This window comes from Thalassophryne amazonica, chromosome 7 (assembly GCF_902500255.1).
Source record: "Thalassophryne amazonica chromosome 7, fThaAma1.1, whole genome shotgun sequence".
Taxonomy (NCBI): domain Eukaryota; kingdom Metazoa; phylum Chordata; class Actinopteri; order Batrachoidiformes; family Batrachoididae; genus Thalassophryne; species Thalassophryne amazonica.
The window spans coordinates 98706131-98732584 of record NC_047109.1 but is presented as its reverse complement, the minus strand read 5'-3'; the positions used below and the strand labels follow the sequence as shown (position 1 = coordinate 98732584).

The window sequence follows — 26454 nt, the reverse complement described above, 5'->3', positions numbered from 1 at the left end:
TTCATCCCGCTACATGAGGAAAGAAATACACCTAGATGGTGATATAGCTTCAAAACACCACTAATTTCTAAATTATTAAAAATATGTTCCATTATTTCTTTGCAATTTTGAGCAACTAATTTTTCAAAAAATTATTTTTTTGCAGATGTTCAAGGTCAGAGCAGCACTTAGAGATTTGATTGGTAACAGGGTTTTAATATGACCCAAGTAGTTAAACATAAATACATTTTGATGCATAATCTTACACATGTCACCTGCTCTGGGTAAGTGTAAAGCATTGCAAAAATCGTTTTATTACGTTTTCCTCTTTTAGGAGATGTAGTTTATTTATTGAGCGCCTCGAGGTTGCAGTTTGTTCTGACATGGTTGCTTGTTTCTCCAAATGTGATCTGGCAACACACTATCGCAGGAAACTGTAAACTTCACCAACATGCTTTAGATAAACTTTAATTGAAAAACCCACATACACATATATACAATTTAGATCTATCACATGTTCAGCTCCACGTGTTAACTCAGAAAATAGAGGATTTTTTTTTTTTAAACAAACGCATATTTTCCAAATCTTGAGATAAAATCAGTGCAGTTCATCCGCGTTTTGGAAGTGAGTGTTTGCTGTCCGTGGATCGCAGTGATTTATTCACTCCTGGCAAGTTGAGTAGATAAAATTATCTGCAGTTAGAATGACCTGGCAGCGGGGATCAAACTCCACCCAGCAGACAGGATCCCGACAGGCGGAGCGCAGGGAAGCCTGCGCAAAAAACGCACCGTGCGCACAGGACAAGTCCCGCAGAAAAACTTCACGGGGCCAAAGTCCAGCGTGACTGAGGGCAGACTCTGAGAACAGGGGGGGAAACACACATGTCATTTTAAAGAAATGCTCCAAAGATGGCGGTGGTAGCCACGGGACTTCCCTCTGCTGCCCCCGGGGTGCAAAAAAGTGGATTTTTGGAGGTGCTGGTGCGCGAGCGGTGGCACAAAGTTTTGGTGAACTTGAACGAGGAAGCGCTCGCGCTGAGCTGCAAGGAGACTGACGATGTCAAGTCCAACGGCGTGACGAACGGATCTTACCTCGACAACAACAACGCCAACTCCAACAACTGCCCGCAAACTGCGCGCACGGAGCTGACAGAGCTGCCGGAGCGGGTTCCCGAGGCGATCGCCAACAGGAAGCGGTGCGTCAAGGTCAGCAAGCAGGAGGTCGGCGGGCTCGGGATCAGCATCAAGGGTGGCAAGGAGAACAAAATGCCCATCCTGATCAGTAAGATATTCAAAGGGCTGGCCGCGGACCAGACGCAGGCTCTGTACGTCGGTGATGCCATCCTGTCCGTCAACGGCGCCAACCTGCGGGACGCGACCCACGACGAGGCCGTGCAGGTGCTGAAACGGGCCGGGAGAGAAGTCACACTAGAAGGTAGGAATGACAGAAGCTGCGTGGAGCCTTCAACTTTTTAAAATAGCTTTGAAGCGTCAACACAGCAGATTTACAATTTTTTTTTCTTTAGTGTCCACAACAACATTTTTGTATGTGCCTCCCCCTCTGCAAGGAGACACATTTAAAGTTATTATTTGAAATGTTTTCCTGCAGGTTCTTTGCTGCCAATAGCTCACTAACATAAATGATAAAAAAAAATTTCAGAGGGTACAAGATGTGACACAAGAGGTGTCTGTGAGATTACTCATAGAAGGACCACCTTTGGTCAGAACGTGTTATCCATAAAAGGTGGGCAACCTCCCAGTCACAATCAGGGAGAGCACCACTTTCAGTACTTTCAAAGGACAACTGAAAGCTTGGTTACTGGCAAATCAGACATGCAACCATAAACACAATTCAACTGTGGAGGCACCATTTGAGTTTCTTTTTCACTTATATGTACACAGTACCCTGTTGTGTATTTTATTTTATTAAATGGATTAGTAGTCTTTGCACAATAAACTTATGTATGACACCATGTGCAATATTTACACTTGTGCATGTGCAAATGAGTGTATTGGGCAACGTGCATTACAACCTAGTACTGTAATGTACAGTTACAACCAGGCACCGAAGCACTTTGCATATAGCACTTGTCACTTTAATACAGTATTTTTGCACCTCAACACCCATCATGAAACTCTTTTGGTTCCTCCACCAAATAACTCCATCTTTCTGTCCACCTCCCCACCCACCCACCCCAAGCCCCAGTCTCCAGCAGTCCAAAATGAGGCAGAACCAGAAGAAGACAAAGCTGCAGTTCCTTGAATGGCCCCTTGAGGCTGGCTTTAAAAGTGAGCAGCGTTTCATAGAAGCCCATGTTAGAATGTGTAACTTTAAAGGGAGGAAAACAAAAACATGTTTACAGCCTGGTTCCAAAAAAAGAGAACTGTTTTGGCTCAACAGCTCACGTGACAACTGTGTGGGCACAACAGATGGTTATGAATGCTATGTTCCATGTGTGCTTATAAACACCCCCAAATCTTACACACTGTAGCTTTAAATCACAACACACAGTTATAAATGTGCTGTTGAATCTACACGAATTGAGGCAGCATGCAAAATGCTGTCATTCTGATCAGATGATTTGGTCTAAATACCCTCAAGTAAAACTTGAACATCTGCACTGTTAGTGGATTTCCTTTGAAAGCCGGTGTGTCATCTTATAGAGTTGAATAACCATCACTGTCCGTATATGAGTAAGTATGTATGTATGTATGAACCCAGCTGTATGCACCGGAAACCCATATATTATAAATTTGTGTGAGTCCTGCACAAATATTGACAAATAATTTGGTCTGATTCTGTGCTTAGAGAACACAAATGTTTGTCAGTTTGAGTCTAGTTTTCATCGAGATGTTATTTATCCAGATTTGGAGCTTATGATAACTTCATTGCATGAGTCCAATTTGTGTTGCCCATATAGAGCTGAGTATGTGCACGGTTTTATCAAGTGATTTATCAAGTGATGTTCTGACAATTAAGTGATTCTGATTCTGGCCCCGGACACAGAGTACTGCAGGTTTTCTACTTGATTGCATTCATTTAGTGTCCCGAGTGTAAATCACTCAGATAAGACCAAACAGAATGAAGAGCAGCAGGTTTCCTAGTGCTGAGGACTGTGAATTAATTTATTTCCCATTAGGTTGAGAGGTGTTGTTGTAACAAGGGATAAAAAAAAAAGCGTCATTATGTCACCAGCCAACATTTATCTCCTGCACATCAGAAGAACATAAGGGTGGCTTTGATGGCCATGCCCACAACTTGTTTTGACAAAAACAATATGCTACCCAATTTTTTTAATTTTAATTTTAATTTTTGCATTTTCTCCTTGTGTCTTGTCAATTGTTTTGTCCTCACTCCTTTTGTCTCACTTTTGACAAAGGATAAGTTTGCTTGCACAGACAGGGAGCATTTTGCATTTAAATAAAAAAAAATATTTTTAATGCACACCAGCTGAGAACTGTTTTCATAGGACAGATAACCTTTTGCAGATATGATCTTTTTCCTGCTCCAGCTAAAATCAGTAGAATTTAAGGTCTATATACCACAAACACACTCAAAAACAAGTTCTCCTGTTGCATTTTCTGGCTCCAGGAACTAGCTGAGGGCTTTTTCACAAAGGACTTGAAAAAGTCTTCTTTTTTTTCAGTCATGGCATTTTGTTAATCATTGATAAACAGCTTTTCTAAGAATTTATAATTTTAGAATGTTGGCCACACATCACTGGTGTGAAGACTGTAAGTGTCAGGCTAGCAGCTAGCACACTTGGTCTGACAGAGTATTCACACAAAATCACGGACCAATTTATACACACTATCCCTTGGTTTTTTTAGCGTTAAAGATGGAACGCACTTTGCTAACATTAGCCCATTCATTATCTTAGCCTAGTAACAGCATAACCTTAGCTAGCTAGCATTGTCTGAACCAGGGATGGATCATTATTCTGAAGGTCTACTGGGCCAAAGTTCCATAAAGAAGGCCGGTCAGGTAGTTAGCTACCAGGCTATCAACACGCAGCAACAGTAGTGCTATGAAAAAAACTGTTAAAAACAACAGCAACACCTTTTCATTCTCTAATATTTCTCAGGATTTGAAAGTTTCTGGGTGGCACATCCTCTTTCAGCTTCTGGTCTGGCAGTGGGGAAGTGCTAAAGCTTCAGGCGCCCGCCTACACGCTCCTCCGCTGCTCAGTGGCTTCTTGATGGAGCATTACGCACATCCAGCCTGATGGACTTTCGGACCAGTGTGCCTTCAGAATATTGAGTAGTCACCATCTGAACCACATTCCCTTTGTGCGGCTTTTCCATCCCTTATACACCAAAATGTTGTCTTTACAGATGGTCTAGCGCAATGACGTTTTATTTCAAAGCTTTGTAAAACCCTTTAATACATTTACACATTTCATTTCCTGACATTTGTTCCCCAAGACAGATTATTTGTGTACTTTACACTTAGTACTTACTAATTATTACATGGCTGCGACGCTACGTGCGTTCTGATTGGCTGATTACCCGTCGGATATTTTCCCATATCCAGACCGGTTACCATGACAATCAGTCTACAATGCGTATTTTCATTACAAACCAGGAAGCAAAAACACAATTAGAAAAATGAAGTCGGACATGAAAATATTCATAAATATCTAAACAGCATCTGAAAAAACACACAGATTGAAAGCTTACCAGCTAATGAGCGGACCATCTGTTAGCAAGTTCTTCATGGAGGTGAAGCGAGCAGGTCGGACGACGAGCCGTCAGCAGCTTTCATATTCGGGGCGATACTGTAAGTTTGCGTGTTTATATATATATACTCAACAAAAATATAAACGCAACACTTTTGGTTTTGCTCCCATTTTGTATGAGATGAACTCAAAGATCTAAAACTTTTTCCACATACACAATATCACCATTTCCCTCAAATATTGTTCACAAACCAGTCGAAATCTGCGATAGTGAGCACTTCTCCTTTGCTGAAATAATCCATCCCACCTCACAGGTGTGCCATACCAAGATGCTGATTAGACACCATGATTAGTGCACAGGTGTGCCTTAGACTGCCCACAATAAAAGGCCACTCTGAAAGGTGCAGTTTTGTTTTATTGGGGGGGGGGGGATACCAGTCAGTATCTGGTGTGACCACCATTTGCCTCATGCAGTGCAACACATCTCCTTCGCATCATCCGTGAAGAGAACACCTCTCCAATGTGCCAAACGCCAGCGAATGTGAGCATTTGCCCACTCAAGTCGGTTACGACGACGAACTGGAGTCAGGTCGAGACACCGATGAGGACGCCGAGCATGCAGATGAGCTTCCCTGAGACGGTTTCTGACAGTTTGTGCAGAAATTCTTTGGTTATGCAAACCGATTGTTTCAGCAGCTGTCCGAGTGGCTGGTCTCAGACGATCTTGGAGGTGAACATGCTGGATGTGGAGGTCCTGGGCTGGTGTGGTTACACGTGGTCTGCGGTTGTGAGGCTGGTTGGATGTACTGCCAAATTCTCTGAAACGACTTTGGAGACGGCTTATGGTAGAGAAATGAACATTCAATACACGAGCAACAGCTCTGGTTGACATTCCTGCTGTCAGCATGCCAATTGCACGCTCCCTCAAATCTTGCAACATCTGTGGCATTGTGCTGTGTGATAAAACTGCACCTTTCAGAGTGGCCTTTTATTGTGGGCAGTCTAAGGCACACCTGTGCACTAATCATGGTGTCTAATCAGCATCTTGGTATGGCACACCTGTGAGGTGGGATGGATTATCTCAGCAAAGGAGAAGTGCTCACTATCACAGATTTCGACTGGTTTGTGAACAATATTTGAGGGAAATGGTGATATTGTGTATGTGGAAAAAGTTTTAGATCTTTGAGTTCATCTCATACAAAATGGGAGCAAAACCAAAAGTGTTGCGTTTATATTTTTGTTGAGTGTAATAGCCATATAATAAACGAATTATCACACTCACTTGCTCGGTTTGTATCAGACCTCCATTTTTTTTTGCATAGACCTTGCTAACGCTTGATTCGTATTGACAGTATGTCAGTCTGATATTTCCCTCGCATTCGGTTAATAATCCTTTATTATTATATGGCTGTGACGCTGCACATGCTCTGATTGGCTGATTTCCTTTCTTATATTTTCATATATCAGACCGGTTACCATGACAATCGCTCCGATAGCGTTAGCGCTAACTAACCCTCAGTCCGTGTGAAAAACACAGAGGTCTGATATTCCCGTACAGACTGAGCAAGTGAGGTTAATAAGCCTTTAGTATTTTTGGATCATTTTGAGTTATCAGTTGTTTTTTTATTATGTTGACTAATCATTTCCCTCGTCTGTATGAGCCTTCCTGGTCCCTCCGTGGGGACTCCGCTGAACATTTTCCATATTTGGAAAACATTCAGGTGACCCGCTGACTGTTGCACAAATGAATGTTTTCTAAGGAAACAGTTATGCAACATATCAGGTACAGCTCACGAACAAACACATCAAATCGACCTCATATTCACCTCTTCTCTCTCACTTCTCAGAACAGCGGCACGCTGATCAAGTTCCACACCAGTGTTTCATACACGTGCCTGTTGCTGAGTTTTTAATTTCTCTTTTCATAAGGACTTTTGCACCTGAAGCGCACGTGCACTGTCACGGTCCCAGAGGGACGTGGAGGCACTGCAGAGGGAAAAAGCATGTACCAGCTGAAAAAAACCGTCAGATAGGAAAAAGGAGTGACAGAATGAACAAGGAGAGGAGAGAAAGAGGAGCTGAAAAGAAAAAATAAAGTGGGAAAGGAGGGTTGTGTGGTTGCATAACAAGCTGAAGACACCTCACTTTTTTTTCCCAATGTGTGTGTGTGTGTGTGTGTGTGTGTGTGAGATCGTTTTTTTTTTAGCATGTCACATTCAGTTACCTCCTCCAAGGAGGCGACTGTCAGCAAGATCTCTCCTGAAGACTTGAATAGATATAAAAGAAATTTAGTGCTGAGGTGAGCTCGGGTCAGAGAAGAGTTGAGCAAAAGTTTGTACAAAATGTGGATCCAGTATAACTTAATTAGTTTTAAATGTTGATTTCTTGTCTTCATGACTTTCTTTGCTAATAAAATTTTAACTATTAGAGAAAAAAATTACTCATAACCATCCCAAAGACGTATCGTTATCTTTGGCTGCTTTCAGTAATGCTGGTATTTGGTTAGACTCTTTCTCTCCGATTGTTCTGTCTGAGTTATTTTCATTAGTTACTTCCTCCAAACCATCAACATGTCTATTAGACCCCATTCCTACCAGGCTGCTCAAGGAAGCCCTACCATTAATTAATGCTTCGATCTTAAATATGATCAATCTATCTTTATTAGTTGGCTATGTACCACAGGCTTGTAAGGTGGCAGTAATTAAACCATTACTTAAAAAGCCATCACTTGACCCAGCTATCTTAGCTAATTATAGGCCAATCTCCAACCTTCCTTTTCTCTCAAAAATTCTTGAAAGGGTAGTTGTAAAACAGCTAATTGATCATCTGCAGAGGAATGGTCTATTTGAAGAGTTTCAGTCAGGTTTTAGAATTCATCATAGTACAGAAACAGCATTAGTGAAGGTTACAAATGATCTTCTTAAGGCCTCAGACATGCATTTATTTCCTCTAGGCTGGACTATTGTAATTCATTATTATCAGGTTGTCCTAAAAGTTCCCTGAAAAGCCTTCAGTTAATTCAAAATGCTGCAGCTAGAGTACTGACAGGGACTAGAAGGAGAGAGCATATCTCACCCATATTGGCTTCTCTTTATTGGCTTCCTGTTAATTCTAGAATAGAATTTAAAATTCGTCTTCTTACTTATAAGTGTTGTGTGGGCCGCTGAAGAGGAGGTACTGCTGGCCCACCACCAGAAGGCGCCCTGCCTGAAGTGCGGGCTTCAGGCACGAGAGGGCGCTGCCGCCTCAGGAACAAGCCGTGGTGACAGCTGTCACCCATCATCCGTGACAGCTGTCACTAATCATCACATCTGGTATAAAAGCAGGAAGACACCTCCACCAAACTGCCGTGATATCATCTTCATCTGGAGGTAATATCCTCAGCCATTTGTGTTTCTAATAAGCTGTATATTGTGAGTGTTTGCAGGAGTACTGGTCCCTCTTCTTGTGGAGGCTGAGTGAGTGCAGGATGGCACTCTTTTCCTCTGAGGGATCACTGTAAATACCTCAGCATTTTGAGTGAGAGGTGGAGGTGGCATTCCCACCATTGTTACTGGGTGTTCACACACCCACCCTTTGACTGTCTTTTGCTTTCTGCCAGCAGTACCAGATCCGACACACCGGGAAGGTGGCCACCTGGGGACTCCGGGACTTGGCGGCTCCAGTATTCCTCGGGTTCAGGTGGCGGTGGAAATCGTGTGGTTCCGGTTCGTTTCCAGACGGGCGTCTCCTATCGTCGAGCCTGCCCACACGACACCTTTATTAATTGAATGTTGCACATTCTGAATCTGCTGTGTTTGGTTGTGACATTCACAACAGTAAAGTGTTATAATTTGTCTCCTTCCATTGTCCGTTCATTTACGCCCCCTGTTGTGGGTCCGTGTCACTACACTTTCCCAACATATAAGGTTTTGAATAATCAGGTCCCATCTTATCTTAGGGACCTCATAGTACCATATGTATGTATGTACTGAATTCGGAGTTTGTGCTCGAGGTACTGGGACTCAGTAGCCAAAAATTCAAACCCTGAGTTTATTTATTTGTTTTATTTATTTCGATCCCCATTAGCATCTGCAGTATAACTGCATCAGCTCTTCCTGGGGTCCATACATGTTTTAATCACAGTTTCAGTACAATAACATAATACATTTCCATTAAGACCTGTAAATCATAATGAAAATTCATAATACATTCAGAATAAATTCATTCATAATCAATACATCACAATACTTCAGCCATTTTGTTGTGAAAGTGTAGGTACACGGACCCACAACAGGGGGCGCAATGAACGGACAATGGAGAAAAGTAAAGAACAAGTTTTACTGTTGTGAAAAAGCACAACCAATACAACAATTAATAATTTGGAGGTGTAAGCCGAAATCTGCTGGTGTCGTGTGGGCAGGCTCGAAGGTAGGAGACGTCCGTCCTAGTCGAACCGGAACCACCCAGATCTCCTCTGCCACCGAAACCCAGAAGTACTGGAACCGCCAAGTCCCGAATTCCCAGGTGGCCACTGCCTTCGCTCGTCGGATCCGGTACTGCTGGCGGGAAAGAGCACAAACACACAGGTAGGAATGCGACAGCACCCAGTAGAGGGAGAGGGGCGAAGCCGCCTCCACCTCTTGTTACAATGAAGCAGGAAAGGTGAGTACTTATCCGAGCAAGTTGCTTTCTGTAATCAGCTGTCCTGAAAAGGTTTAGCAAGGTTTATCAGAATCTTTAATATATGTTTGCAGAGAAGGATTACCTTAAACTCAAGGCGATATCTCGGCACTGAGGTGGAGACGCCGTCCTACTGATATACCGCCGTGCTGAGTGGAACAGCTGTGTCCAGTGATGGGTGACAGCTGTCACCCAGGCTGCTCCCATAAGGTGGCAGCGCCCTCTGGTGCCTGGAGCCCGCACTCCAGGCAGGGCGCCCTCTGGTGGTGGTGGGCCAGCAGTACCTCCTCTTCAGCGGCCCACACAACAGGACCCCCCCCTCAACGGGCGCCTCCTGGCGCACGACCGGGCTTGTCCGGATGGCGACGGTAGAAGTCGGCCAGGAGGGCCGGGTCCAGGATGAAGCCCTTCTTCACCCAGGAGCGCTCCTCAGGACCGTACCCCTCCCAGTCCACCAGATACTGAAAACCCCGGCCCATCCGACGGACGTCGAGGAGCCGGCACACAGTCCAAGCCGGTTCCCCGTCGATGATCCGGGCAGGAGGTGGTGCCGGACCCGGGGTGCAGAGGGGTGAGGTGTGATGGGGTTTTATCCGGGAAACATGAAAAACTGGATGGATCCGCAGTGAGGCCGGAAGCTGGAGCCTCACTGCGGCGGGGTTGATGACCTTGAGGATCTTGAAAGGTCTGATGTACCGTTCCTGGAGTTTTGGAGAGTCCACCTGCAGAGGAATGTCCTTGGTGGACAACCAGACCTCCTGCCCAGGACGATACTTGGGGGCCGGGGCCCGCCGCCGGTCTGCATGTTTCTTCGCCCTCGTCCGGGCCTTCAATAAAGCAGAGCGGGCGGCACGCCACACCCGACGGCACTTCCGTAGGTGGGCCTGGACCGAGGGCACACCGACCTCTCCCTCAACCACCGGAAACAAGGGGGGCTGATACCCCAAGCACACCTCAAAAGGGGAGAGGCCGGTGGCTGACGACACTTGACTGTTGTGGGCGTACTCGATCCAGGCCAGGTGGGTACTCCAGGCCGTCGGGTGCGCGGCTGTCACACAGCGAAGTGTCTGCTCCAGTTCCTGATTTGCCCGCTCTGCCTGCCCGTTGGTCTGGGGGTGGTACCCAGACGAGAGGCTGACCGTGGCCCCCAGTTCCCGGCAGAAGCTCCTCTAGACGTGCGAGGTGAACTGGGGACCGCGATCGGAGACGATGTCTGATGGTATCCCATGCAGACGGACGACGTGGTGGACCAAGAGGTCCGCGGTCTCCTGGGCCGTTGGTAGCTTCGGGAGGGCCACGAAGTGGGCCGCCTTGGAGAAACGGTCCACTACCGTGAAGACGACGGTGTTTCCCTGGGACGGCAGGAGGCCCGTGACAAAGTCCAGACCGATGTGGGACCAGGGGCGATGTGGGACGGGCAGCGGCTGTAGCAACCCTGAGGTCTTTTGGTGGTTGGCCTTGCCCCTGGCGCAGGTGGTACAGGCCTGGATGTAGTCCCGGACGTCGGCCTCTAGGGACGCCCACCAGAAGCGCTGCCGGACGACTGCCACGGTCCTTTGCACCCCAGGGTGACAGGAGAGCTTAGAACCGTGACAGAAGTCCAGGACTGCAGCCCTAGCTTCTGGTGGGACGTATAGTCTGTTCTTTGGTCCGATTCCGGGGTCCGGGTCACGGGTCAGGGCCTCCCGGACGGTCTTCTCCACGTCCCAGGTGAGGGCGGCCACGATAGCGGACTCCGGGATAATGGGATCCGGGGGATCCGACGATTCCGTTTTGACTTCGTCTTCGTGTACCCGGGACAATGCATCCGATCTTTGATTCTTGGTCCCGGGACGGTAGGTAATCCGGAAGTCAAAACGGCCAAAGAACAGTGACCAGCGGGCTTGCCTGGGGTTCAGCCGCTTGGCGGTCCTGATGTACTCCAGGTTCCGATGGTCAGTGAAAACCGTGAATGGCACGAATGTTCCCTCCAACAGATGTCTCCACTCTTCGAGGGCCTCTTTCACAGCAAGGAGTTCCCGATTGCCGACGTCATAGTTCCGTTCAGCGGGGGTCAACCTGCGGGAAAAATAGGCACACGGGTGAAGGACCTTATCGGTCTTCCCGCTCTGGGAGAGCACCGCTCCTATCCCTGAGTCCGAGGCATCCACTTCAACCACTAACTGGCGGCTAGGATCGGGCTGCACCAGCACTGGTGCAGACGAAAAGCGCCGTTTCAACTCCTTGAACGCGGCTTCGCACCGATCCGACCAGGTGAAGGGGACTTTTGGAGAGGTCAGGGCTGTCAGGGGGCTAACTACCTGACTGTAGCCCTTAATGAACCTCCTGTAGAAATTAGCAAAGCCGAGGAACTGTTGCAGCTTCCTACGGCTTGTGGGTTGGGGCCAATCTCTCACCGCCGCAACCTTGGCCGGATCAGGGGCGACGGAGTCAGAGGAGATGATAAACCCCAAGAAGGACAAAGAAGTGCGGTGGAATTCACACTTCTCGCCCTTCACAAACAGGCGATTCTCCAACAACCGCTGTAGGACCTGACGGACATGCCGGACATGAGTCTCAGGATCCGGGGAAAAGATGAGTATATCGTCTAGATACACGAAGACGAACCGGTGCAGGAAGTCCCGCAAGACATCGTTTACCAACGCTTGGAAAGTCGCGGGAGCATTAGTGATACCGAACGGCATGACCAGGTACTCAAAATGACCTAACGGGGTGTTGAATGCCGTCTTCCATTCGTCTCCCTTCCGGATCCGAACCAAATGATACGCATTCCTAAGATCAAGCTTGGTGAAGATTTTGGCTCCATGCAAGGGGGTGAACACTGAATCCAATAAGGGCAACGGGTATCAGTTGCGAACCGTGATTTCGTTCAACCCCCTATAATCAATGCATGGACGAAGACCGCCATCCTTTTTACCCACAAAAAAGAAACCAGCACCCATCGGAGAGGTGGAATTCCGGATCAACCCGGCAGCTAATGAGTCCCGGATGTAGGTCTCCATTGATTCACGCTCCGGCCGTGAGAGGTTGTACAGCCTACTGGACGGGAACTCACTGCCTGGAACCAAATCAATGGCACAATCATACGGGCGGTGGGGAGGAAGCGTGAGAGTCAGATCCTTGCTGAACACGTCAGCGAGGTCATGGTACTCCGCCGGCACCGCCTTCAGATTGGGCGGGACTCGGACCTCCTCCTTAGCTTGGGAGCCGGGAGGAACCGAGGAACCTAGACACTCCCGATGGCAGGTTTCGCTCCACTGAACCACTACCCCGGACGGCCAATCGATCCGGGGATTGTGCTTTAGCATCCAGGGAAAACCCAAAACCACACGGGAGGTGGCCTGAGTCACAAAGAACTCGATCACCTCCCGGTGGTTACCTGACACCACCAGAGTTACTGGAGGTGTCTTATGCGTGATTGGTGGGAGTAGGGAGCCATCTAGTGCCCGAACCTGTACAGGCGAGGTAAGAGCCACCAGAGGGAGCCCTATCTCCCTGGCCCATCTACTGTCTAGCAGATTCCCCTCAGAGCCCGTGTCCACCAGTGCTGGGGCCTTCAGGGTTGAATCCTCATACAGGATCGTGACTGGGAGTCGTGTGGCAATGTGGGTGTGTCCCACGTGAATGTTTCGGCCCACCCCTGGCCCAGTCTCTAGGGGCGGGCGTTGGTGTTTAACCGCTCGGGGCAGTCGTTTGCGAGATGCTCACTCGAGCCACAAACATAACAAGCTCCGTAGGCCCGCCTCCTTTGTGCTCCAGGTGCCCTAAATGTTGCCCTGCTCGTGTCCATAGCTTCGTCAGCAGGGGGAGCCGTAGGCGCACGGAGCGCAGGAACAGAGGAGCGTGGGGAGGGCGGAGCTCAGTCGGAACCGGAAGGGAGAGGGACGACGCGTGCCTGGCCACGCCCTTCGCCTCGTTCCCGACGGCGTTCTTCTAACCGGTTGTCGAGTCGTATGACCAGATCGATGAGCCCATCTAAGTCCCGCGGTTCGTCCTTCGCCACCAGGTGCTCTTTTAGGACCAGTGACAGTCCGTTTACAAAGGCGGCGCGGAGGGCAGTGCTATTCCAGCCGGATCTCGCCGCCGCGATGCGGAAGGCGACTGCATAGGCAGCTGCGCTCCGACGCCCCTGTCTCATTGACAGTAGCGCGGTTGAAGCGGTCTCTCCTCTGTTGGGATGGTCGAACACCGTTCTGAGCTCCCGTACAAACCCATCGTATGTATGATGGAGCCATGAGTTCTGCTCCCAGAGCGCTGTAGCCCAAGCGCGTGCCTCCCCGCGAAGCAGATTTATTACATAAGCTACTTTGCTAGCGTCAGTCGCGTACATCACGCACATCTCCACACAGCCTCCGTACGGTTCTGGAGGGCTTATGTATGCTTCTGGGGACGGAGGAAGGGACCGTTGAACGACCAGTGGAACGTCACTTTCACGCGCAGGGTCCTCGGGAGGGAGAGTCGCAGCGGCGCCCGGAGGGCGCGCCTCCACTTGTGCGGCGAGAGCCTCCACCCTGCGGTTTAGGAGAACGTGCTGCTCGGTCATTAAATCGATCCGAGAGGTGAAAGCGGTGAGGATCCGCTGCAACTCACCGATTACCCCTCCCGAAGCCGCCGACGCGCCTTGTTCTTCCATTGGCCGTTCAACAGCCGGTTGACGCCCCTCGGGATCCATGACGCTGGCCGAGATATCCTGTTGTGAAAGTGTAGGTACACGGACCCACAACAGGGGGCGCAATGAACGGACAATGGAGAAAAGTAAAGAACAAGTTTTACTGTTGTGAAAAAGCACAACCAATACAACAATTAATAATTTGGAGGTGTAAGCCGAAATCTGCTGGTGTCGTGTGGGCAGGCTCGAAGGTAGGAGACGTCCGTCCTAGTCGAACCGGAACCACCCAGATCTCCTCTGCCACCGAAACCCAGAAGTACTGGAACCGCCAAGTCCCGAATTCCCAGGTGGCCACTGCCTTCGCTCGTCGGATCCGGTACTGCTGGCGGGAAAGAGCACAAACACACAGGTAGGAATGCGACAGCACCCAGTAGAGGGAGAGGGGCGAAGCCGCCTCCACCTCTTGTTACAATGAAGCAGGAAAGGTGAGTACTTATCCGAGCAAGTTGCTTTCTGTAATCAGCTGTCCTGAAAAGGTTTAGCAAGGTTTATCAGAATCTTTAATATATGTTTGCAGAGAAGGATTACCTTAAACTCAAGGCAATATCTCGGCACTGAGGTGGAGACGCCGTCCTACTGATATACCGCCGTGCTGAGTGGAACAGCTGTGTCCAGTGATGGGTGACAGCTGTCACCCAGGCTGCTCCCATAAGGTGGCAGCGCCCTCTGGTGCCTGGAGCCCGCACTCCAGGCAGGGCGCCCTCTGGTGGTGGTGGGCCAGCAGTACCTCCTCTTCAGCGGCCCACACAACACATTTGCTTACTTGTAGTTCCTAGGGTTTGTAAGAGTAGAATGGGAGGCAGAGCCTTCAGCTTTCAGGCTCCTCTCCTCTGGAACCAGCTCCCAATTCAGATCAGGGAGACAGACACCCTCTCTACTTTTAAGATTAGGCTTAAAACTTTCCTTTTTACTAAAGCTTATAGTTAGGGCTGGATCAGGTGACCCTGAACCATCCCTTAGTTATGCTGCTATAGACTTAGACTGCTGGGGGGTTCCCATCATGCACTGAGTGTTTCTTTCTCTTTTTGCTCTGTATGCACCACTCTGCATTTAATCATTAGTGATTGATCTCTGCTCCCCTCCACAGCATGTCTTTTTCCTGGGTCTCTCCCTCAGCCCCAACCAGTCCCAGCAGAAGACTGCCCCTCCCTGAGCCTGGTTCTGCTGGAGGTTTCTTCCTGTTAAAAGGGAGTTTTTCCTTCCCACTGTTGCCAAGTGCTTGCTCACAGGGGGTCGTTTTGACCGTCAGGGTTTTTCCGTAATTATTATATGGCCTTGCCTTATAATATAAAGCGCCTTGGGGCAACTGTTTGTTGTGATTTGGCGCTATATAAATAAAATTGATTGATTGATTGTACGAGGTCTGTGAGAAAAGTATCCGACCTTTTTATTTTATGCAAAAAATATATGGATTTGATTCATATGTTTTTACGTCAGCCAAGCTTGAACCTTCGTGCGCATGCATGAGTTTTTTCACGCCTGTCGGTTGTGTCATTCGCCTGTGGGCAGGCTTTGAGTGAGCACTGGTCCACCCCTCTCGTCGTTCTTTCATTGCGAGGAAATGGCGGAATGATTTGGGCTTTTTTCCATCAGAATTTTTTCAGAAACTGTTAGAGACAGGCAGCTGGAAACCATTCGAAAAATTTATCTGCCTTTCGGTGAAAATTTTACGGGCTTCACAGAGAATAAGGAGTGTTACTACAGCTTTAAGGACGGCCCACAATGGCGCACGGCGCGCCGCGCTCCGAGCCGCCATCGAGAGGCAGAAACCACCACATAATTTCTAAACGGATCGCTGTGTGGAGCCGGGACCGTCGTGTGCAATTTCTCTGGTTATCACAAGAGCTGGACATCAGCCATTTTCCGGCAGATTTCACTTTTAACAAGAGATTTTGTCATGGAAAGCCGCGCGGAGGCTTCGCGCGTCACGACGGATTCGCTGATGGAGCGAGACAAAGAGCACCTCCGTTTTTGAGTGCCCAGCTCTCCACAATTTCTCTTATACTCACTCGACTGGTAAGCCACTGAAAGCCGAGATAGGCATGTCCCAACCTGTCCTCTAACACTCCAAAACGACGAGAGGGGTGGAACATTGCTCACTCAAAGCCTGCCCACAGGCGAATGACGCAACCGACAGGCCTGAAAAAACTCACGCATGCGCACGAAGGTTCAAGCTTGGCTGACGTAAAAACCTATGAATGAAATCCATATATTTTTTGCATATAATAAAAAGGTTGGATACTTTTCTCACAGACCTCGTACTTTATCTTAGATAAACAGAAGTCTCTGACCTTGGCTAAGATTTCTGCTTTCTGAGTTCCCTCTGTTTTCTTGTGTCCAGCTACATGTACAAGTAACATGATGTGTAGAACATCTGGTTGTGTAAACATGATAACTCAGCAAAAATACATGTAGACTCCCGATACTTACATTATAGGCACTCCCTAGTGGGTAGGGGGGCTGATTAGAGTTTACGGTTATTTGATGCGTATATTTGCCTAATAATGATCAGGGATTATTATTTTTATTCTTATTTTTTCAATTCATTAATTTAGTGACCAACAGATACATAAATATTTTCTTAGATTCCTTAAAATGCTGTTTTTAAGGCTGCATCACATCAGTGAATATGGAGTACAGTATTTTTGAATACACACCATAGACTGTATGTGTGTGTGTGTGTATGCACGCACACACACACACACACACACACACACACATATATATATATATATATATATATATATATATATATATATATATATATATATATATATATATATATATATATATATATATATATATATATATATATATATATAAAATGTCTGACTCTAATTAGGATGGGTTAAATGCAGATGGCACATGTTGTTGTATATATGTACAATAAATATGTACATAACCAATATGTACATAATCGCCTCATTTCTCTACTGACGCTCCAAAATGAAGCATGCAAAGTGAAGGCAGGGGGACCTATTTTTAGGGGGGACCGTTCGATTGGCAACACCGGAACAGTTGAAATGACCCCTTGTCTGGGTGTCAACATGTTGAGAGCCCCGCCCGCACTGATTCACGATGAATTCATGAATACAAAAAGGGGTGGAGCATGGGTGGCTCAGAGTGTGATGAAAAAGCCTGAACATGCCCCTTTCTTTGACTCCAAAGCACCAGCTAACAGGCTAACCTGGGTTCAGGTGTTTATTAAATTGTATTTTTGTGATTTTCTTTGGTGTTGACAGAAAATGTTATGAGCCACATGATTTGCTTAGTGGATCTACTAACAGCTGCTAAAAGTGCTAACACTGTTAGCTTACAACATTAAATAAGACGAGAGTTTCACTCATCATCGATATTTCAACAGGGTTGTTTCACCGCACAACAATCCATATTATTCCAGCTGTTTGTAGTAAAAGACTCCAAACACACACAGCGAGTGGCTCCGTTACGGTTGGAGGCTGAGAGAGGCGGAGTCACTGCGCTCATCCCCTGTCACTCAAACCACGTCCACAATTATACAGGATTTTACGGATTAAAATGTCTCAAACTAAGGAGTTAGAAAAAAATTTGATTAAAAAGTTGATTGGAGAGGGGAAAACTTATACGCAGGTGCAAAAAATTATAGGCTGTTCATCTACAATGATCTCCAATGCTTTAAAATGGACAAAAAAATCAGAGACACGTGGAAGAAAATGGAAAACAACCATCAAAATGGATAGAAGAATAACCAGAATGGCAAAGGCTCACCCATTGATCAGCTCCAGGATGATCAAAGACAGTCTGGAGTTACCTGTAAGTGCTGTGACAGTTAGAAGACACCTGTGTGAAGCTAATTTATTTGCAAGAATCCCCCGCAAAGTCCCTCTGTTAAATAAAAGACATGTGCAGAAGAGGTTACAATTTGCCAAAGAACACATCAACTGGCCTAAAGAGAAATGGAGGGATATTTTGTGGACTGATGAGAGTAAAATTGGTCTTTTTGGGTCCAAGGGCCGCAGACAGTTTGTGAGACGACCCCCAAACTCTGAATTCAAGCCACAGTTCACAGTGAAGACAGTGAAGCATGGTGGTGCAAGCATCATGATATGGGCATGTTTCTCCTACTATGGTGTTGGGTCTATATGAGGTCTGTTAGAAAACTATCTGACCTTTTTATTTTATGCAAAAACCATATGGATTTGAATCACATGTGATTGCATCAGCCAAGCTTAAACCTTTGTGCGCATGCGTGAGTTTTTTCATGCCTGTCGGTTGCATCATTCGCCTGTGAGCAGGCTTTGTGTGAGCAGTGGTCCACCCCTCTCGTCGGATTTTTATTGCGAATAAAATGTCTGAACGATTTGGAGCTTTGTTGCATCAAATTTTTCCAGAAACTGTGAGAGACCTCCAGGTGGACACCATTTGGAAAATTCAGATGGCTTTCAGGGACGATTTTATGGGGATTACACAGATTAAGGAGTGCTCCAGCCGGTTTAAAGACCACCCACAGTGGCTGAGAGCGCGTCGCACTCCGAACGCCGATCAACAGGCTGAAACCCCTCTGAAACAACCAGATCATTTCCAAAGTGAAGGCTTTGTTGATCTGGGACGTCGTTTGACTTCCACAGAAATGGCAGAAGATGTGGACATCAGCACTTTTTCAGCACATTCCACTGTTACAGCAGTTTTTGTCATGGAAAGAGAAGCAGAGGGATGCACCACAGAACTGCTCATGGCGCGGGACAAAAGCACCTCCGTGTTGGTCTCACAGGACGGCTTTCGGTGGCTTTTCAGTCGTGTGACTATCCGAGAAATTGTGGATGAGCTGGACATGCCAGAACATGTCCTGTGAGGCTTCATCACGGCGTTGCTTTGCGTCATGCGGCTCCGTCCCGACGCGCAAATTTCTCTGCACGTCTGTCTCAATGTGCCGAACAAGTGCTGATGTCCACGTCTTCTGCAATTTCTGTGGTAGTCAGACAATGTCCCAGATCAACACAATGTTCAGTTTGGAAATGAACGGCACATTCCACTGTCATGGAAAGAGGAGCGGAGAAAAAATAAAAAGGTCGGATAGTTTTCTAACAGACCTCGTATATCTCATACCAGGTATCATGGATCAGTTTGGATATGTCACAATACTTGAAGAGGTCATGTTGCCTTATGCTGAAGAGGACATGCCCTTGAAATAGGTGTTTCATCAAGACAATGACCCCAAGCACACTAGTAAACGAGCAAAATCTTGGTTCCAAACCAACAAAATTAATGTTTTGGAGTGGCTTGCCCAATCCCCGGACCTATATCCAATTGAGAACTTGTGGGGTGACATCAAAAAAGCTGCTTCTGAAGCAAAACCAAGAAATGTGAATGAATTGTGGAATGTTGTTAAAGAATCTTGGAGTGGAATAACAGCTGAAAGGTGCCACAAGTTGGTTGACTCCATGCCTCGCAGATGTGAAGAAATCGTGAAAAACTGTGGTTATACAACTAAATACTAGTTTAGTGATTCACAGGATTGCTAAAAAAACAGGTTGAACATAATAGTTTTGAGTTTGTAGCATCAACAGCAGATGCTACTATTATTGTGAACACCCCCTTTTGTACTTTTTTTTACTAATAGCCCAATTTCATAGCCTTAAGAGTGTGCATATCATGAATGCTTGGTCTTGCTGGATTTGTGAGAATCTACTGAATCTACTTGTACCTTGTTTCCCATGTAACAATAAGAAATATACTCAAAACCTGGATTAATCTTTTTAGTCATATAGCACTACTATTATTCTCAACATTAGGTTTTGGTGGGTAGAGCACACAGAGTCTGTATCAGGCTTCTGATGTCTTTCATTTAATGCAGCGCTGTCTTGGAAACTTGATAGGAAAGTGGAAAGCAAGTTTGACTGAAACAGACCCTAAACACTCGCTCCTGTCTGGATTAGCCAGTTAGAACAGCAGGAAGCCCTGATGGATAAAAATGTGCTGTTGAAAGTGTCCCTGAGAAAAACAGTGACTCTCTGACATCTGTTTCCGGGGCTCAATATGAAATCCAAAAAGCCAGGAGTGAATTTGTTTTTGGATTTAATGACGGCTCTACAACTGGAATGTAAATTTACCAACTAGTGCCGTAGAGACGGTCCAGTGGAGTGCTGGTTGTCTGCAGATAAAACAAAAATTTAAAGGCCTGGTTAATGAGCCACTGGAACATATCACCATGGCAAAAAAAAAAAAAAAAAACTTCAGCGCACTTTCTGATTAGCCAATGCCCGATTAGTTCCCCTCTAAAGTTTACAGTCGGTCCCTGAAGGAGGAATGAGTGGGACACTCAGCAGAATCATACCTCAGCCAAGGCGCCACACTCCCCCATACAAAATTCCAGACCTTCATTTCAGTACAGGTCACTTCCATTTATCAAACATGAAACAGACCAGACTCAGTGAGGTGACCATCTGCTTTGGACATACGAACAAAAACAAAACAATGTCATACCTGCCAACATTTGCATGTACCAATGCAGGACACCCACACATTGGCTGCAAGCGCCAGTGGTGCAAAACACAAGTAGCGGGGTCTGGGGGCATGCCTGGACCCACACAACTGCAGGACTAATGGGCATCCCACACGCACATACACGCACACACACGCACACACACACATACTCATGTGGTATGCGGGACACGGGGGTAAATACCACCCAATGTGGGACGGTTGACAGCTCTGCAATGAAATAATAAAAGCAACTATATAATGTATTTTCTGGAGTATATGTCACACCACAATATTAATTCTCCAGTAATACATCATGAAGAGGAACAAGTCACATTTCTTTTTTTTTTTTTAAATTTGAGACTACCACTTCATGCAACAAAAAGAAAAAAAAAATGCAATTGCTGCATTATTTATTTATAATGTGCACACTGTGTTAGCCAGTTGAAGGTAATGAGCTAATTCTTATCGTATGAGTCACAAAGTACTCAAGAGTAAACTCTTTCTGGTCATCACTGAACCGGTTAAAATGTTAATGCTGAGCTAAACGTGTACACGAAAATTCAGTAAGGTATGTCTTCTATAATACATTCCAATTCTAAGGTAGATCTCTACTAGTGTATATTAAGGTATATCTAAATATCTAAAAAAAGAAGATTAGAATAGATTAGAGCCACTTAGGTGCCTGGTCTTGAGAACCAGGGATGGTAGGTTTAAAAGCTTTTTTATCCCATGGGAACTCTTCCTACTCACCCAAGCGGCTCAAGAAAATGGCCAGCATGTACGAGTGATTATCGATCCATCAAGTGATTATCTGAGAAATTGTGGATGTGCCTGGACATGCCAGAACATGTCCCGTGAGGCTTCATCACGGCGTTGCTGTGCGCCATGCGGCACTGCCGCGACGCGCGGAATTCCTCCGCACGTCTGTCTCAATGTGCCGAAAAAGTGCTGATGTCCACATCTTTTCACAATTCCTGTGCTAGTCAGACGACGTCCCAGATAAAACACAGCGTCCAGTTTGGAAATGAACGGCACATTCCACTGTTACAGGAGTTTTTGTCATGGAAAGAGGAGCGGAGGCTTCGCGCGTCGCGGCGGTGCCGCATGGCGCACAGCAACGCCGTGATGAAGCCTCACGGGACATGTTCTGGCATGTCCAGGCACATCCACAATTTCTCGGATAATCACTCGATGGAAAAACCACTGACAGCTGTCTGAACGCCATCTCAAAGCCGTCCTGTGAGACCAAAACGGAGGTGGTTTTGTCTCGCTCCAGTAGCGAATCCGTCTTGATGCGCGAAGCCTCCGCTCGGCTTTCCATGACAAAATCTCTTGTTAAAAGTGAAATCTGCCGGAAAATGGTTGATGTTCAGCTCTTGTGATAACCAGAGAAATGGCACACGATGGTCACGGACCCAGACAGCCATCCGTTTAGAAATGAAATGGTCGTTCAGCCTGTCGATGGCGGCTTCGGAGTGCGGCGCGCCACACAGCCGCTGGGGGCCGTCCTTAAAGCGACAGTAACACTCCTTATTCTCTACCAAGCCTGTAACATTTTCACCGAAAGCCAGATAAATTTTTCTAATGGTTTCCAGCTGCCAGTCTCTAACAGTTTCTGAAAAAATTCTGATGGAAAAAAAAGCCCAAATCATTCCGCCATTTCCTGGCAATGAAAATCCGACGAGGGGGCTGGACCACTCCTCACTCAAAGCCTGCTCACAGGCGAATGACGCAACCGACAGGCGTGGAAAAACTCACACATACGCACGAGGGTTCAAGCTTGTCTGATGCAATCACACGTGATTCAAATCCATATGGTTTTTGAAAAAAATAATAAGGTCGGATATTTTTCTAATAGACCTCGTATATAAGTGATATTTACACAATCAAGGTAATAAACACCATAAACAAGAAATATAGTTACTACATAATATTATAGGAGTTAGCTACTAAAACCTAAATATTCATACAGGAGAAGATTGTAGTATACGTATACCTAGTCTATAGACTTGTAATAAAATTAAATTATAGGTAGTTGGCTAAGCTATAAATATGGTTATTTTATTATACAAACAGAAGCTATTTTTATTTATTTGTTTGTTTGTTTTTAGCATGTTTATCTCACCAAACCATAAATAAAGTTTTTTTAAATAACTGTAGTTTCATAACATCTTAGTTAGCCTCACTTAAGCCTAGTGTTACCAACATGGCGACTTTCTCGCTAAGTCTGGCGACTTCCCAAACCCTCTTGGTGATTTATTTTCTCAAAAGCGACCAGCGACACATCTAGCTACTTTTTCTGGCATCATTGGGGACTTTTCTGGTGTTTGACGATTCAAAAGCGAAAGCACATATTGTTCTAAAGTCGGCAGCGGGTGCTGCCGTGATGTCCCCACCGCCCTTAAGCAGTCACATGCGGTCAGAACACAGTGAGCTCCGCAGCAGCTGCAAAGTACTGGGAGCAGAGCGGACGGAGATCTACAATTCTCCACATTCAAAGTGCAAATAAATCATGCATGTGCAATGCCGCCGCCGCTGATCCCGCCCTGTTTTACAGTGGGATCTAAAACAGCAACAACAACAAAAATCATTTCCACCTAAATCACTGCTGTTGCAATGATCTGATATTTTGATAAGTGATGGCAAATTTTAATGGCAAACTAAAAAACCAAGAATCAAGTTTATTTGTAGTTCTGAATATTACTAAGGTGTTGTTACCCACTTTTTTTTCTCTCCCATGACATTATTTTTTCCTACAACATCTGTTATGACATAATATGCAAATTAGATGATGGCATCATTTAGCTGCTTCTAGCAACTTTTAGGACATGAAATAGCTACTTTTCTTACTGAGGAGTTGGCAACACTGTCTAAGCCTGGCCATTCTTCTTGCTGTCCCACAGAGTACAAACAAGTTGAGTGCCGACTACTATGACGTTTATTCTCTATCTTTATTCAAGATAGAGAATAAACAGAATAAGAGGAGGTAACTTTGTGGATAATGAGCTGACTTGCCAATCTGTAGACGTGGGTTCAGATCGTGCTCATGTTACCTGTCTGTGACACTTAATTTGCACTGTCTCAGTAAACCCAACTGTAAATGGGTACCAGGCTTGGCTGGAGAAGTAACCTGCGTTCCGTCCAGGGGGAGTCGTAGACTCTCATCTGCTTCACACTACAGAATCAGGTGATAAACATGGGCCTAATTGGTCTCAGGGCCTACATCGGACTTACTTTTTTCAAGAATATATGAGGGTGGTTACCAACACCTTCTGCTCCGGAGTGTAGCTCATACAGTACCTCATCCAGATTTGTATACAAAGCAGCTTTAAGTTGTCATGCATATACAGTAGATGTGCCATCTTGTGGCCGTAGGTGATAATGCACTATATTTTTACATGTAAGTCAATTTGAAGTACAAGTTGTAAGACCAGTCAAACAAATAAAACAAAAAAAGCCAATTTATAACCTTGAAAATACAGCACATATTGGGTCCAGTTATCACAAAGATGGATGGCTCAACATACATCCAAAAAGATAAGAGCAGGGTCCCATTAAAATGGACTACAATTGGCAAGTCAGTTTTTACATTCTGTCATTGTTTTTGCTTTTTTTGTTTTTTAATGGCCAAATGGTAGTCTGTTAACCCATGGGCACACTCCAAATCTCAAACCTCGACCTCACATATCCTAGTCATGGATGGATGGATGGATGGATGGATGGATGGATGGATGGATGGATGGATGGATGGATGGATGGATGGATGGATGGATGGATGGATGGATGGATGGATGGATGGATGGATGGATGGATGGATGGATGGATGGATGGATGGATGGATGGAAGATTGTTTGGAAAGGTTAATGGATGGATCCCTGAGGTGTGCCATCAACCAGCACTGACTCCAGACAGGCAATCACACTTCCCGTTGCTCCTCTGGTCCTCCCTTGAATGCAGTAGAGGCCTTTATGTTCCGTTTGTTACTTATTGCATTTTCTGTTTATCAGTTATCTTGTTTTATTTATTGCATTATTCTGTAGTCACCGGTTTTGTTTATTCTCTGTTTTACCAATAGTTTGTTTTGTCATCATCATTTATTGTGTTCACTTTTATCTCTCAGCCACTATCAGATCTGTCCAAGTTTGGTTAAATATTAGGTTTCTTGTTTTTTCCCCTCTTTAGACTAATCACAATATTTCTTAGTTCTGCCCCTTTTGTTTTGCTCACACATTATTGTTTGTCTGGATCATGTCACATTATTCAGTGAGTTTTTCTGTCACTTACTTTTCTTGCTTTGCACTGCTTTGTTTTGCCCTCCTGCATTTTCTTGTCTTTCTTCCCTCTTCTTTAATTCACAAAACCACACCTCTTTCCAGAACCTTCCATGCACCTCCTTCACGTCATCTTGATTAATCTCAGGCCCGGCACCAGAAAAAAAATATTAAGGGGGCGATGAGTTTATCACAGGGGGTGGGGTCGCCCCCCCCCAAAAAAAAGTGCGCAGCGGAGGGTACGTGCCTCTGAGCGTGCGTAATGAATTGGGTGCGCTCCTAGAAAGCTTGTGTATTTAGTCTACACCGTTGTAAGAGACTGACTAAGTGTAAAGAGTGATGACAGTATTTTTTTAATTATTATTTGAATGTATAGACCCTCTGTCAAGTGATCTCCTGCATACCACAAAACCAAACCAACAACTGATGTGAGAAACGACACGAGACAGTAGATTAACCCCACATGCAGCCCTCCATCACAAGCGCAAACACAGCGCAATTGGGCATGACAGTCACACAACGGGTCAAAGATAAACCTTTCATGTAGATATACAGTGGTCCCTCATTTATCGCGTTCTAAAAATAGCCTGCAATAGGCGAAATCCGCGAAGTAGACAGCATTATTTTTTGCAGTTATTATAGATGTTTTAAGGCTGTAAAACCCCTCACTACACACTTTATACACTTTCTCAAACAGGCATTAACATTTTCTCACTTTTCTCTCATGTGTAAACACTCTCAAAGTTCAAACCTTAGTAGAAAAATAAGACCAACCTGTTTTCAAGCCCAAACATTTGTTTGAGAAATAAAAATAGAACGTTTTCCGATAAATAATTATGATGGCTTTTAGAACTAACGAACTTAATTTTAACGATCAACCTACGAGGTTGGAGACATAAGAAATTATTAATAGTGACTGACCAGTATTTCACAGTTCCTCTGATCGCGCCTCTTCGTCCTGGCGCCGCGTCTTTTTCCACTGAGTCACACACACACATTCGCTGGAGGTGTCTTTTTCCGAGTGAAGAACACATTTATGGGTAGTTGTTGGCGCTCTTTTTTCTTCTGGGCGAGAAGATTCTTATAAACATAAACGCAGAACACAATGCGCGTACTCTCCCTTCGCGGTGCCGCAACAGGTTTCCTGTCATCTCGACAGAACACCGGCCTGCTTGATGAGGACGCAGAGCACAATGTGCTGTAAAAAAAAAAAAAAAAAGCATGCAAAATTGAACTAAAATTGGACTTTTTTTTTATTTTTATTTTTGATAACTCTCACATCCGAGGGGGCGAGGTTGATGACGTGAGGGGGCGTCGCCCCCAAACGCCCCCTCATGGCGCCGGGTCCGATTAGTCTGCTCCTTATTTAAGTCCTCACAGTTTCACAGCTCACTGCCCGATTGTTGACTCAGTTCACTTTCTTCCCTCTTGTTCAAGTCCTGTTTGGTCTTCTGTGTTTTTTGACCTTGCTTGTGTACTCCAACCTCTGCCTCGCCATTACCCTGAACTCAGCCTTTTTCTTGACTCTGCCTTTGTTTTGCCTGCTTCATTCCTCAATGCTGTGTGAGCGAACACTGCCTGGTTAATGGACAACATCTCAGCCTGCACCATCTCTGCTATCTCTGCCTGTATGTCTGACTTCCTGTGTACCGAACCCAATGCCTGTTAAACAGATAAAGCCTTATATTCATCTAAACCAGTGGTGTCAAAACTATTCCAGAAAGGGCCAAGA

At 45.8% G+C, this 26454-nt stretch overlaps 1 protein-coding gene across 1 annotated transcript in view; it reads left to right on the top strand.

Annotated features, from left to right (window-relative positions):
- The first annotated feature begins 601 nt into the window (after positions 1–601).
- Positions 602–26454, top strand: part of sntb1 (syntrophin, basic 1) — a 145479-nt gene continuing 119626 nt past the window's right edge. Inside the window, exon 1 of the mRNA XM_034175229.1 lies at positions 602–1414. Within this exon, the coding sequence (XP_034031120.1) occupies positions 889–1414 (526 nt within the window). The 5' untranslated portion in view covers positions 602–888. The remainder of the gene's footprint in view (positions 1415–26454) is intronic.